The 14862-nt window shown below is 41.1% G+C and overlaps 1 protein-coding gene across 1 annotated transcript in view; it reads right to left on the reverse strand.

Annotated features, from left to right (window-relative positions):
* Positions 1–2100: 2100 nt before the first annotated feature.
* ahcyl2b (adenosylhomocysteinase like 2b) overlaps positions 2101–14862 on the reverse strand; it is a 43557-nt gene continuing 30795 nt past the window's right edge. The window contains exons 4-17 of the mRNA XM_023402058.2: positions 14329–14429; positions 14106–14208; positions 13850–13944; positions 13247–13353; positions 12144–12260; positions 11917–11980; positions 11147–11235; positions 10977–11047; positions 9582–9676; positions 8583–8681; positions 7358–7426; positions 7142–7220; positions 6189–6309; positions 2101–5148 (exon numbers count right to left, since the gene is read on the reverse strand). Of these exons, the coding sequence (XP_023257826.1) occupies positions 5142–5148; positions 6189–6309; positions 7142–7220; positions 7358–7426; positions 8583–8681; positions 9582–9676; positions 10977–11047; positions 11147–11235; positions 11917–11980; positions 12144–12260; positions 13247–13353; positions 13850–13944; positions 14106–14208; positions 14329–14429 (1217 nt within the window). The 3' untranslated portion in view covers positions 2101–5141. The remainder of the gene's footprint in view (positions 5149–6188; positions 6310–7141; positions 7221–7357; positions 7427–8582; positions 8682–9581; positions 9677–10976; positions 11048–11146; positions 11236–11916; positions 11981–12143; positions 12261–13246; positions 13354–13849; positions 13945–14105; positions 14209–14328; positions 14430–14862) is intronic.

Below are 14862 nucleotides of genomic sequence, written 5' to 3' on the forward strand. Positions count from 1 at the left end.
GCAGAGTTGGAACAAACTGTGTCACTGCACCCTCTGATGCATTATTAGGATTATACTGTGCTGCAGGAAGTAGTACAGTTGATCAGAGGTTCATCTTACGGCAAGATAATGACCCAAAACTTTATAGAAGAAAAGAACCAGGCGGTGGCTTCACATGATGGGAGAGCAGCACTGTCTCCGGGCTTAAACCCCATGGAGCTGGTGAAAGCAAAGCAAACTGCAAATGCAACACCCTCATGGAAACTTCTGCAACTTCATGCCTTTTAATGTCGATTATTAGTCACTGTCACAGAAGCTGTTAAACGGAGCAAAAAGTCATATTCTGGTCTTAATTCTCATTTTCCCTCCCTTCAGTGGAGCAAGTCAATTATTGATATGTGAAGGTGGGGGTTGGTGTCTAGGCTGTCACGCACACACTCCTACCTACCAACACAGACACAGACACAGACACAGACACAGACACACACACACCCCTGACTGTGAAAACCACTTTAAGATGACATGATTGGATTGTACAGTTGAATGTAGGCGTGAGCTTCTGGTGGAACGTGACCACCTGGCAGGACAGTGGGTGTGTGTGTGTGTGTGTATGTGTGTGTGTGTGTGTGGGGGGGGTTCATGATTAAATAATTATTCACTGGTAGATGAATCAATTTAGACTCAAGTCTGACAAAGCTAGAAATCCAATAAAACGCATCATCTGCAAAGATGAACTGCAGCAGTGAAGAGGTTTAAAATCTGACACTGGCAGCTTTGACTGAGCCCTTGAAAAAAGACATCAGCCCGTAGTTTATACAGGAGTTTATCAGGATTCAAAGTATGAAGGTTAAAGTGCTGAAAAACTTTCTTGCTCAGTAGATTTCATATCCTGGAAAAAGGCTCAGGCACAAACAAGGACTAAAAGCAGTTTTTCAAGAGCATCTGGCTTGTAATTCATGCTGACATACAGCAGGATCATTGGCAGGGACACAATGAAAAAGTGTAAAACAATAGGAAATCAATAATGGAAAAAATGTGGGTATGATAGGAGGAGTCAGAATGTTAAAACATGTTATTTCTGTGGTTTGTTTAGTGATGATATTTAATTTGGGCAACACTACAACCATTAACAACACATTTTTCCAAGATGAAAGGGATTTTGCAAGAAAAAAACATTTTCCTGACTATTACTACATGAAAAAGCAAATAAATGAATAAAGAATATTTTCTCTTTTTACTTTAAAGGAATAGTCCAGCTAAAACAAGTTGGGGGTGGTCAAAATCGAATTAGACATTTAGCTTTAGTATGGGTCAAGCCTATAAAAATTACCGGATCCTCCAATTCCCATAATGCTACTTAAATGTAAGCAGTAAATGTCCGTTTTAAACTCCTTTAAAATCCATGCACCCAGTTTTTGACTCACTTTTGGTAATAAAAAATAGATTTTTTTTAAATAACCCTGCTGACATCAACAGGGTCATTGTTCTCTACTCAAGAGAGTTGGTCCAGATCTACAGAAGCCCCCCCTTCAGAAATGATGTAGTAAATCATCTGAAGGTTTGCAGAAATTCTGTTTGTAAAAACCAAACATTTCTTTAAAATCTAGTGTTCAAAAGCTAGTTAAGAATATTTAAATTGGATTTTGCTTTGACTGAGAAAACACTTAATTGTCGTGCTGTTTCATATGTCAAATCTTGTTTTAGGCTTCTAAGGCCAGAAACAGGAACACGGACAGAAGTGCTGTCTATTGTAAACCTCTAGATTATAGTGTTGTTGTAAATGACATGACGTTTCATTGTATGTGTCAAACTCGTTGGATCCTGTTATGCAGATTTGTGTGTCAGGAATAAATAAAAGCTCACAGCTGAACCCTGTTGATGTCAGAGACGTCCCGGTCCGATGGCTCAGATGAGCTCACTGTGGCTCTGACAGACCTCAGCAGCTGCACACACACTCCCCTTCCCCCAACACACGTGAACGCAACTACACAAATGAGCCCACTATGAGAACAGACTGGAACAACACACACACCACACATTGTCATAGGGACAAAGCAGGTGATCAATTATTGAAAAGGAGCAAATGTGTTTGTAGAAATTAAGGACAAGCACAAAAACCAGTTACAATTTTTATATCTTTATTCATTAAGATTACAGAATTTTTTATTATTGCTCATCATCTACTATTATCACTTGCAATATTTAAACATAGGGTTTTTTTTTTCTTTATTAGACAACTTAAAACATGTTTGAGAATTTTGCCAGTTTGCACTGTATGAGGATTTACAACAATAAATACAGGAGTTGATTCTTCTTTTACCATCCTATACTTTTAAAGGTTGTCATATCTGCATATAGTATGTATATACATATATGATGCTGGTGTCTTCCCCCGCCCACCCATGTGTTGGTCAGCTCATAACTGACAAAACAAAACAAAAAAGGTTTCTCCCCCTAACGCACAGGCTAGGATCCTGAGGCAGCTGTTAATGAACGACCATGGCCTACGAGAAAGGATGTGTAAAAACATGTAAAGACACATACACACACACACACACACACACACGCACACACTAGCTATAATCACCTCATCTTTCAAGAGGTAATATACTCTTACAGACATTCACACTTACAAAAAGGGGGAAAAAAATTAAGACTTAAGACAACAGGCTTAAGAACTACACTGACAACAGGTCACACTACTTTAAGAGGGGACTCTCAACAGCACAAGGAGACAGAGAAAACGCACAGACATTGGGAGGGAATAGCGTGACGTTGAGGTTATATGGGCTGTGACACAGTATTGGATCTTGTCATTTCATGGCGGTGTTATGGGTGTGCAGTAGGTTCCTACACACCTTTACAGTTTCTTTAGAATTTGATTTATTTTACCAAATTTAAAAAAGGAATAGTTTGATATTTCGGAGCTTAGCATAAAGACTGGAGGCAGGGAGAAATTTCCCTCGATTTCCAAACGTCATGCTAAGCTAAGCTAACTGGCGCATGATAAATATTTAGTGTACCTAACATGAGAGTGGTATCAATATTCTCAATTCACAAGAAAGCAAATAAGTGTATCTCCTGGAATGTCAAACTATTCCTGTAAAGAATTTGGTTTTGATAATGTCACACGAAAACTAAATGGTATATAATGTGTAAGCATATTTGTAGGCTACTTGAATATAGCAACAGTATTTATTTGATTGGTAAACAAAGCTTTTTGTGCTATTTCCACCTGTTGATGTAAAGTGACCAAATTCATTTCCATACAGAGTGAATTTTTTCAGACCTGGATAATAAGCTTCTGTGCATGTGTGTTTAAGCATTTGATCCCACTATGTGAGAGTTGAGCCGGCAGCGTCTCCCAGCAGGTTAACAGAGACTCTGACTGGTTCAGGTGCAGTTAAGAGCTGGTAGCGGCAGGGTGCACCCGGCCTGTCGGGTGAAATGACTGTCAGGATTTTCTAATTTCCACCGTCAGGTCAGCTGGGGACAGCCGTGCAGCTCATTATAGCGAAAGGATCAAAGCTTTTCAGGTGTGGGGAGGAAGAAACTAAAATATAATCAGGCCTGACGTGCCAAGTTTGGAGATTTTTTTTTTTTTTTTTTTTTTAACGGGGGAAAAAAAAAAAAAAATCCCTTTACAGGCAAATGCACACAAATTTGTTTCTTGGATGGAGAGAAAGTAAATCATGGTGGAACCTACTCCCAGATTTGATTTGTAAGCTGAACCCCTTGACTTTATCTGTAAGTACCAAAGAGTTGTGTTGTGTATGGTCAGTGTAGTAAATCTAGACAGCACCATACTTTTCACAGAGGACCTGATTGAAGAAATCTGCCTAAGTACCGGACTGGCAACAACCTGCTGCACATTTGGTATCTCTGTAATCATTTTTTGTCACAGTATTAAAAATGAAGGTTTAAGTTAGGTTAAATTTTGTACACTTATCATTAGAACATTTAATTGCTTTATCTTTATGACATGTTGATTTTTTTTTTTTCCAAAAGTTATGATATTAGATGGCGCAGGAGAGAAAAAGATAGAAAAATCTTAATTTCTATATAAATATCTAAATATACAGTATACCCCTTGTAATGTTCTGACAACCTGCCATGCTTCTAATACAGTATAGTCATTCTTGGTAAAGGAAAAGACAAACTGTAAAGGTCAGCTCTCACTAGTTTGAAATACTTTTCATGACTTCAACACTGGCGTCATGTGAGCAGCTGGAAGCTGAGAAAGAAGCAGCTAATGAGATGGTTTCACTGTGGGTTTGAGTGACAGGTGGGAAGAACCGGCCACCATCCAGTCATACTAAAAAAAAAAAAAAAAAAAAAAAAAAAAAAGTTACGACGGCTGATCCAAAGGGACAGAACGTATAATAAAAAAATGTTTAAAAACAGACAGTGAATTTCAATGAAACAATCAAATAAAAGACATGATATGATTGGACCCTGAGATCCCGCCTAACCCCATCCCTCCTCATGTAGGTCTAACCCCGCCCTCGCAAATATTACACAAGAGAAAACAAAAACATAATCACAAGTAGAAAAGAAAAGACAACAACAACAAAAAAGGACAGGAAAAAGTGTCCGTCACTAAATCTTCAAAGATCATCTTCATTCACACAGATTTTTTTTTTTAATCAAGTTTTTTTTTTTTTTATATAGTATATATCTTTTTAGCGTCAATAATTTCATCTTTAATAGTTAAACAATAAAAGATCTGACAATGGGAAGGGAGGATGGAGGGTTTACATACAACTCGACACACAAGTGAGCGTCTAAAGAGAACGAGATAATGGTGGTGTGTGTGATGACGAGTGGGAGGGAAGCAAAGCATCTCCCAGGAGAAGACGCAGGGGAGCTAGCTAGTGGCGGATGCTAGCTCCACACAGTTAATGTTATTATTATTATTGTTGTTGTCGTCAAGCGTGAATAAATAAAACTGCCATATGCGCATGGAAATCCACCCCACCCCCCCGCAAACCCCCTTCTCCTTCAGGGCTCAGTCAGAGCCAGCCCCCCCCCCCGAATATAAAGCAGGTGTGTTGACTTTTCTGTCCTCCGTTCTGTCTTCCTCATCCTCCTCCTCTCCCTCTGTGAGTCTGTGCGATTCATGGAGTATTGGTATTTGGTCAAAGTCCAACCCCAACACTGGTTTAATACCTTAGAGACAAAGACAGAGTGGTTTCAGTCAGCATGTGGTCATACGTCTTCTACCATTTGGGTGGTTCACCTCAATGAAAAGTTCTGTACCGATGAATCTGGCCCTACTCTCTTATGAGAAGTATATGTGAGGCTGACTCGGCAAGTAATGACTGTAAACTGATGACTGACAAAACCCAATGATATTTCAGTTCATTTCAATGTAATCTTAATGCAACATTATCCAAAAGAGATAAGGAGATCATTTTTCATTATTAAAAGCTAGTTACACAAAAAAAAAAAGACTAGGTACATTCTAGGTTCTGACTGAATCCACAAAATTTGTGATCGTTTTTACCTTGACAATGAACTAGCAGGTAAGAGAGCTGGCATCTTGCTCAGTGACACCTGACTATAGCTAACTGATGTTAAACCCTGCGAGTAAGTGGACAAAAATCCACAGTGACACTCGACAGTGGACAGTGTTTTTGTAGTTTAATAAGATCAACAGAGTGATGACTCCTCTCTGGTGAAACGATCTCCGACTGCATCATGTCAATTACAGGAGGGGAATCTCTGTCTAACTTTCACTCATTACAAAAATAATCACCTCTAATCACAATGCGTCAGATTTATTTCATCCGGCTGCCACCGACAGCCGTTTGTCTGTGTGTCTGTCTTCTCAACCGACAACAGCTGATTACAGATTTCAGCTGAATCTTTGTTACTAAAAGTGTTGAAGATCAAACTAGAGCTGAAACGATTAGCTGACTAACTGAGCAACAGCAGAATAGTCGACAGCAAGTTTGATGAGCGATTCATTGTTTTGAGTCATGTTTTAAACAAGCAGCCTCTCATATGAATCTCTGCAGGTCGTCCTAGTCCTCTATGATAGGAAACTGAATATCTTGGCTAGCATGAGATAAACATTTTTATTCCAGACTTGGTAAAATGTGACTGAACTCCAGCTATATACACCCGGCAGACAAAAATGACAAGATGATCTCTTAAAAGCACTTAAATGCCGATCCTAACAAAGTGAGCTTGAGGAGTTTTCATACCTATAGTAGTTTGGCTTAAAGGGCCCGTTCTTGTTCAAGCCCAGATACTTGGCCTGCTCGTCGGTCAGCTCTGTCAGATGTGCATCGAATGTAGGCAGATGTAGGCTGGCCACATACTCATCTGGAGGCGGAGAGAGAGGAAGAACATGTTAACATTCACCAGGCATCCGTGGCTGATTAATCATTCAAATGAGAGGAAGAGGAAGCAAAGTTGAAGGGGTGCTCTGGGATTTACCATCTCCTTTTCTCCTCTGCAATCACTACTGTCTTCCATCTTCATCTTTCTGCTTTCCTTCTTCCCTCATCTCAGCCTCTCTTTGCATCCTTTCTTTCTTTCTTTCTTTCCTTCCATCATCTTCCTGCCAGTGTGTGTGCCGTGGTAACAGCAGCAGTCACTGGCAGGGTGACCTAAATTTTTTTGTCTGTTTGTCTTTACAATGTATGCGCGCTGCACAGGGAAAGCTAAGAAATGTGATGGGCCAGCACTGCAGACATGCTGTGGGCTGTACGCACGCACACACACACACACGCACGCGCACGCACGCACACGCGCACACACACGCACGCACACACACACACACACACACACACACGCACATGTACACATACACACACATACAACTCATTCTACTGTGAATGATTTGCTATCCAGGGAGACGACTCTGGGCTGAACAGATGAGACCGACTGTGTTGTCTATAGAGATAAATGCAATATGCCTGCAGGCTCTCTGCTGGGGCAAAAACAAACTCCCTGTAATCACTTCCTTGCTTGGTGGCTACTTAAGAACCAAACCAGCTTATTGTTCATCTCCCTGGCCTGGTAGCTTACTGTGTTTGTCTTATCTAACAGGGATTCATGCTTCTACATGGTGTATTGTTGTATTCTAGTAGTACAAGTTGTCTTTCTTCAAGTTTTATTCCATGAATACAATTTTAACTAAAATAAATCTTACCCATCTTTTTGGGCAGCAGGTAAACATCCTGCTTGTAGCGTCCCTCTGGGGCATTGTACAGCTCTATCAGAGCCAGAGCCTGGGCACAAACACATACAAGTGTTACTCACACACACACACACACACATACACATAAACAAGACAGACATAAACTACAAAACAAAACCAGTCATGTACAAGAATGTAAATAAGACAGAAACTAATGCTCTGTTTTACCTGGGTAGTGGCAGTGATGGACAGAACAAAAGTGGGCACAGTGGAACAGCTGAGGTTCAGCAGGCGACCCTGGAGAGGAAGAGAAAGCAATACAAGGTTGGAGCACGCAAGGCAAAAACACCCAGGGGTGCTTAACCTTGTGTGACGATGTGAAATCGGACATGATGAAAAAATAAGAAAGAGGGATTAATCAACCCATCTGACAGGCAGCTGTGTACAACTGATATCAAACCGGCAAATCAGAGCATTTGCAGAGGGATTACATGACATGTGATTAACTTTAAAAAATTTTTAAATCTTACATCTGACCTCGGGCCATTTTGTATTTTCCCTCCACCTTGGTGTGAGTTACTGTGGCGCATCATCTTATACTAACAGGAGCAGGCTGTATTGTTGATGTTGCAGGATGAAAACTTTAATTTGTCCCATCACTCCTGCTCCTCCTCCATCACTCCTTCCCATGTATTTAATTGTAGAAAAAGTTTCTCTCTCTCTCTCCCTGCCGAGTACAGCTCATCAGTTTGCATAAATAAATGCATGAGTGTATAGTATTACATTGTGAAGCAAAGTTATGAAAAGAGGAATGAACAAAAAATTGCTCCTCATTTCACTATTTCAAAATTAAAATTATTCTTAACCTTTAATGAAAAGCAGCTCTTCCAGATTCTCTGTATCTCAGATTCATGAATGATTTAACCTTTAAATAATCATTTTTTTTGCATTTTTGGAACAAAACTCTATTTTGGATGAGAGCTGTGAGGAACTGGGAGTGTGATCTGGAGGGAGGGAGGGGAGGTGAGGGTGGAGGAGCAGGTCTAATGTGGTTGAAACCTGCTGCAGATCAAACAGCGGCAGAGACACAGGCAGAGACGGGCCAGCAGGTTGTCTGGTCCCGTCAGACTGCTCTCATTCTGTCACGGCTTGGAATACACACACACACACACACACACACACACACACACACACACACACGCCGAGCCTTTTTCTAGTATGGGTCTATACAGGGTTGTGTATCTATATGCCCTCACATTTTCTACACCCTAATTTGTTGACTAGATTTGCTAATGGAGTTCAGTGAGATGTTTATTAAATGTGATGGGGGTTTAACTCAAAGTCTAAACAATAGTCTCAACTTGGAACAATAAAGTTGTTCTATTGATTTGCTCTTTTCCTGGTTAAGTGTGTCTGTGTGTGTGTGTGTGTGTGTGTGTGTGTGTGTGTGTACCTCAGCCAGCAGCACTATCCTCTTGCCATCTGGCCAGATGACGTGGTCCACCTGAGAGCGCACCCTCTCCCAGGTCAGCTCAGGGGTCCGCAGGCTCGCCTACAGGGTGAGCACAACAACACATCATCAACAATTATTTGCTTTTGGAATTGTTTTCCCCCCCCCCTTCTTCTTCTACTTCTCCTTTCTGTTCGGATGAACTGTCAGCCATCGTTTCATTGCGGGCTAAAAATTGACTAAGTAGGCTCCGTCTTTTCCAGGGCTGAGGTACTTTGAGAAACGAGTCACAACTTCCTCTCATGTCTGAACAACTTCCTTCATCCAACACTCATTCCGAGTACTGTTTTCCATTCCTCTGGTATTTTTTCTATTCCGAGCATTTCTGTCTGACTGTTTCATGTGAAAGGAAATACAGTCAGAGCACCACAACCCTGTTCTTTGTTCCTTAGCATCACCTGCCCTTCATTTATGTGATTTTATTGTATTTTAATGCTGCACTCACTCTATGAGGACATATGTTAAAAGCCTATAATATTAATATAATTCAACCCGTTTGTTAGTTTACTTCACAACTAAGCTTGTGTCTCGACATCAAACAGCTGCATCAGGACCTTCATTAAGGTGAAATGTCAATAGTTAAAACTGCTCATCTGTATGTTGTGAGGCTACTAGCCTAATTCTGACCACTATAGCCACTTATGGATCAGGCCTTTCACTACAACCCCACTGACTCGAGCTAAGCTGTCAGTTACCATGACAACATTGAACAATCACTGCCCAAGGTCAGGCTTTAGAGACAGGAGGATGTTCAACATGCTGTCAATCATGTTAATGGGAGCTGCAGCGCTGTTGTTTCTGTAGTGACAAGTTACGCTTTGATCTCGTTCCGTTACATCTGTCTTTGCTCGTTGACCTCAAACAGCGGAACTCGTACTATTTAATATATTATTGTAAGTGTCAGTCAAAAGTTTAAATAAATACAAATGTGTAGTAACTGACCACATCGATCTCAGTGTTGGAGTGTCCCATGTTGCAGACGATGCAGCCGTTCTTCATGCGGTCCAGGTACTCTCTCACCACCACGTTCTTATTGCCTGATGGAGGGAGGGGGGAAAAAAGGGAAAAGGCAAAATTGTCATGGTTGAAGCTATATTTGTTAATGCCAGCAGGCAGACAATGAAGCCAGTTCACAGCCAGAACTGTGAGCCGACTCTGTATCCATGTATCCATTGATTGCATTTGTTTTATACGTACGTCATTGTTTCTGTAATTTATGTAAAGCTGCGGTAACACTGCACCTTCCCTTCGGCATTAAAAACTCTCTCTCTCTATTCCTGGAAAACTAATGGAGTCTTTATTGATTTCATTATTTCTACCCTCCGTACTTAGGCTTAGTTAATTCAGTCTGAAAATGTACTCTAGTTTGATTTCATGAGTCTCTAAAAGGACGTTTTCTATCCGACGTTTTGATTCAAACTAAAGGAATTCTATGACAAACCACACTACCACCTCTTTATCTGTCTATATATGGACCTCCAGATGCATGTTTGCACACAGGAAACATGCTAATGATGCGGATCTGGCTTAAAAAGGTGTATAAAAATGTAAGGCTAATGTTATTGACAATACTAATCCACATCAAACATGACATGACAATTTTACCATTATATGATTTATCTAATTGCAGAATAATAGTGGGACTTCAACATTATAGTAATGATTATCAATCAACTGATAATTGATTTCACTACAGCAGTATTATTCATTTACTAAGGGTCCAGCGAGCTCTCTCCGTTTTATTGCAAAGGCTCTAATGAGTTGACCTTAATAGAGTTAACAGCACATGACCTTATTACAGCAAATGCTTGTCCGGTTGTATTTATTTCACCGCACTTTGTAACTTTATTAGCAAAATTTTGCACACAAACCATGTGTCTACCTCATTAGTCTCTTATTATCTTTCCCTGATCAACTACGTTTTCACCCTAAAGCCAGGCCACAGTTTCAGGACTGCCAGCAGCCTGAGGTAATGAAGCAGAGAGACAAGTAATTCTCTGCTCCAAATAAGTGTTCGGGACAAGTCCCTGGCTGCTGAGCTGAGAACTTGTTCTGCTGCGGACTGATGACATTGACTGAATATATCTGTCCAGCCCCCCTCAACCAACAGTGACAGAATAGTACGACTCAGTGTTTTATGTCTCGCAACTTCCTAATGCACATAATCAAAGTTGGTATTCTCCGTTTATTAACAGAATTTATTTCTGCACTGTTGATTGTGGACTATGTCCCAGCACAGAAGCCAACAGGATAAATCCCTGTACAGCTGCGGTGAGGCAATTAGTCAGCAATCCAAAGGTTACACTGCGGAGACAAAGACTGGAGGCTGAACCAAACCTGTGCAGGTGATGACGATGTCCACTTGTCTGATGACTTCATTCAGCTTCACCAGCCTGAAGCCGTCCATGCTGCCATCCAGAGAAGAGACAATAAAGACACGTTAGACTAATGCATCGGCGACACCAGCGGTGAGATAAGAGGAAGAAAATAGATAAGCGGAGTCTCACCAGGCCTGCAAGGCACAGATAGGGTCGATCTCTGTGACGTAGACGATGGAGCCCATTGCTTTCAGGGCAGCACAGCAGCCTTTTCCAACCTGAGGAAGACGAGGGTGGGATGTTAACACACAGTACAATAAACACATCTCAGTAATCAAATGAGACAGCATAACATCATGTCACATGCTGAAACCGTCAAGGCTCGTGTTGTGTAGGTCAGTGGATAGAGAGTAGAGCTCTTTGTGGGTTGAAAATTGAGTCTCGAGTGTGTGTCAGATCTGTTCCAACAAATCAAACCTCTGGTAAAGCAAGTCACACTGCCAACCTTTGGACTTTGATTTAAAAGAATCCATCCTAACAACGTATGGCTGTTATTTATTGTTGTGTGAAGCGTCCATGAAATTTGCCACAACAATTCAACTACAAGTGGTGTCTGGTTTTTAATGCTTATTTATTTGAACATTTATACATATAGACCAGGACCAGGGAGAGGACAGCAAACTATGCTCTCTGGTAGAGGTACAAATAATCTAAAGCTGCACTGATTAGTTGATTAATCAAGATGTCAAGCAACGGAAACCTAATCAGCAGCTATTTTGATAATCAGTTCATTGTTTGTCGTTTTCCACCTAAAAATTCCAAACATTCCCTCTTCACAGCTCATCTACAGCTAGATATTGGATTTATTATAGCGTTAATGTGATTTCACTTGATATATTTTATGGAGAAGACATGGCTCTAACATTTTAACACTCTGTATGAGCTTGTGTGAGCCTTACCTCTCCATATCCACACACCACCACCTGTTTGCCTCCAAACATGACATCAGTGGTTCTCTTCAGGCTAAGGACACAAACACAATTACCTCACTGGCAGCCTGATATTTATTCAGACTGTGTGGAACAGAGAGGAGGAGGCGGGCGTAATTGCCCTGAAACAATAAATGTAAAAACAACTATCATTTTGTGTTACTGAGGCTAAACAGGAGCAGGAGAATGTTTCATACCCGTCCAAGATGGACTCCCTGCAGCAGTAGAGGTTGTCAAACTTCTGCTTGGTCACAGAGTCATTGACGTTCATGGCTGGGACACACAGCTTCCCTGCCTTAGACAGCTGGTACAACCTACACATAAAAAAAAACACACACACACACACACACACACACACAGAAAAAATTAAATATTAAAAACAGATGCAAAATTTGTGACAGAACATTATATAAAAACCTGTAGTTGATTTTCTTCCCGTTTAGTTATGATAATGCAGAGTGATAGACATTAAGCAAGAGAATTATTTTTTATTTCAGTTTTAAGAGGGGATTGGTTTTTATCTTTTATCTATCATATATTTGTATTTATTTTCATTTATTATAATGATTATATTGATTATTTGCTAAAATTCTATTTGATTAACACAAGGTTTCATTAATGAATTGTTGTGTAATCACAGCACGCTGTTCACCACTAGATGGCGATGTTACCACATCAGAAACCGCATGAGACTGTAAGTATCTCTGTGTGTTAGTGTGTGAAAATGTAGTTGCACAGTCTCTCGTTTAAAATATTACAATGCTCCGCAGATTAAATCACTTGTCATTAAGACTTCTACAACAAGAATTACTCAGGAGAATGTAAGTCAAGTTTATTTCTAAAGCACATTTAAACACAGCTTAAGCTGACCAAAGTGCTGTACAAAAGGATATTAATACATAAAGTAAAAGAAATAACACAACAACAACAATAAACAGCCAGGTACAAATACCGAATTCTAGACATCACAACAGATAGAAGATTAGTGAGTCAAAAAGGTAACACATCTAACTTATAATGGCAACTTCCTCCACAATCGTGTTTTAGTCGTGACTGTGGGACTCACAACAAAGATTTGTCTTAAACTGGATAATAAAATGAAGAGGGAGCCAATGAAGAGAGGCTTTGACTGAGGTCATACGCTCACACTGTTTAGTACCAGTCAACATCCCTGAAGTTGCATTTTGAACCATCTGCAGGTGAGTTAAGAAGACTGGGGAAGGCCCAAATACAGGCAATTACAATAGTCCTCTTGTGATGCAGTACATTTTCATCACGTAGGTTTGTTGCCAAGTCCTACCTGTGCACACCGGTGACGCTCTCCTCCACAATGCCCTTGATCTTCTTGAACATGTTGGGGTATTTTTTATAAATCCAGTGAGTCAGGTCTCCACCATCATCCAAGATCTGACAGGCAATCAGAGACAGGGACAAGCAGAGTGGAAGAGAGAGAGAAACATTGAGGGGGGATATTGGGCAAGAAAAAAAAAAAAAAAGAAAAGAAAAAAAAGACAGACAGAAGCTGCTTAAACTTTGAAACTAAATCTCAAACTTGTGGATAAGCTCCATGGTGAAATAACAGTTTTCACTTCAAGTGTTTTTTCTTTACCAGAAAAAGTTAATCTATTCCATAAAAATATTTAAATAACTTATTTCTGTGGTTCAGTCCTGAATGTCTAAGAAATGTTATGGTTCAAAAAATAAAAAGGCACCATTTTTAAACATTAATCTCAACCGTGTGCTGTGCCCGATCCCGATTCTACCCACAGTGGCAGGTAACCAAGGCTTGTGTAAAATCTATTATCTGGTAAAAAATAGCAGATGTATGCATCAATGAGAACTGTAGGATGGAGAAAAAAAAGAAATGCTTCAGTAGGCTTTATTCAGAATGTAGGTGTGCTACCATGTTGGGTTGCCAGCCCTCCACGTTGACACAGCGATCGATGCACCACCAGAAGTCGTCCTCTGACTCGCCCTTCCATGCAAATACGCTGAAACCTAGAAAGACAAAGGAAGCCTTTCATGTACAGAAGCCGGTAAATGTGAGACAAAGAGATCAGGCCCGAGGTGGGGAGTGAGTGAAAGAGAGTTTGAATATTTTAGAGACAGGAGAGAGGAAAAGTGCAGGTGTCACACACAGGAAGTCCCAGGACTCTCACCTCCCTCTGCCAGAGCAGCTGCCACTTCATTCTGGGTGGAGTAGATGTTGCAGGCTGCCCATCTGCACTGAGCCCCCAAAGCTGACAGAGTCTCCATCAGTACCTGAGGAAAGAGAAGAGAGGGGAGGGTTACGATCGACTTTTTATTGCAGCTGCTGATGTGACACTGTATTAACACTGTTTAGGGTGTGAAGGAGTTTGTGTTTTGTGTATTCCTACTCACAGCAGTCTGGGCCGTGATGTGGGTGCAGCCCACCACCTTGGCACCAGCAAGGGGTTTCTCCCCCTGGGCTCGCTTCCTCAGGGCCATCAGGGCTGGCATCTCTGAAGGAGGAGAAGGAACACGCACACGCACGCACACGCGCGCACACGCGCACACACGCGCACACACGCGCACACACACACACACGCACACACACACACACACACACACGAATCAGCTGGATGGGAAGGAATTCCCATCATTTAATCCTTCTTATACTTCATCGCTAATCCATCGACTCAACCAACTGAAGGAGTTACTGATGCTAAGGATATATAGTGTGTGTGTCTGTGTGTGCGCGCGCGTGTGTGTGTGTGTGTGTGTGTGTGTGTATAGCCTGCAGGGTTCAGCTGAGGCTCTCTTGTACGTTCTGTGAAGTAATTAGGGAAAGATGTGAATAACACGTTGGGTTTTAAATGGTGTTCACACTTGTAGCAGGGGACATATGGCCACCCATCAGTGCAGAAAGCAGCCACCCCCCCCCCCCCCCCCCCC

Source organism: Seriola lalandi, unplaced genomic scaffold (assembly GCF_002814215.2).
Source record: "Seriola lalandi dorsalis isolate HSWRI2012SDOR001 ecotype SW California unplaced genomic scaffold, Sedor1 jcf7180002053896, whole genome shotgun sequence".
In the NCBI taxonomy this organism is placed as follows: Eukaryota; Metazoa; Chordata; class Actinopteri; order Carangiformes; family Carangidae; genus Seriola; species Seriola lalandi.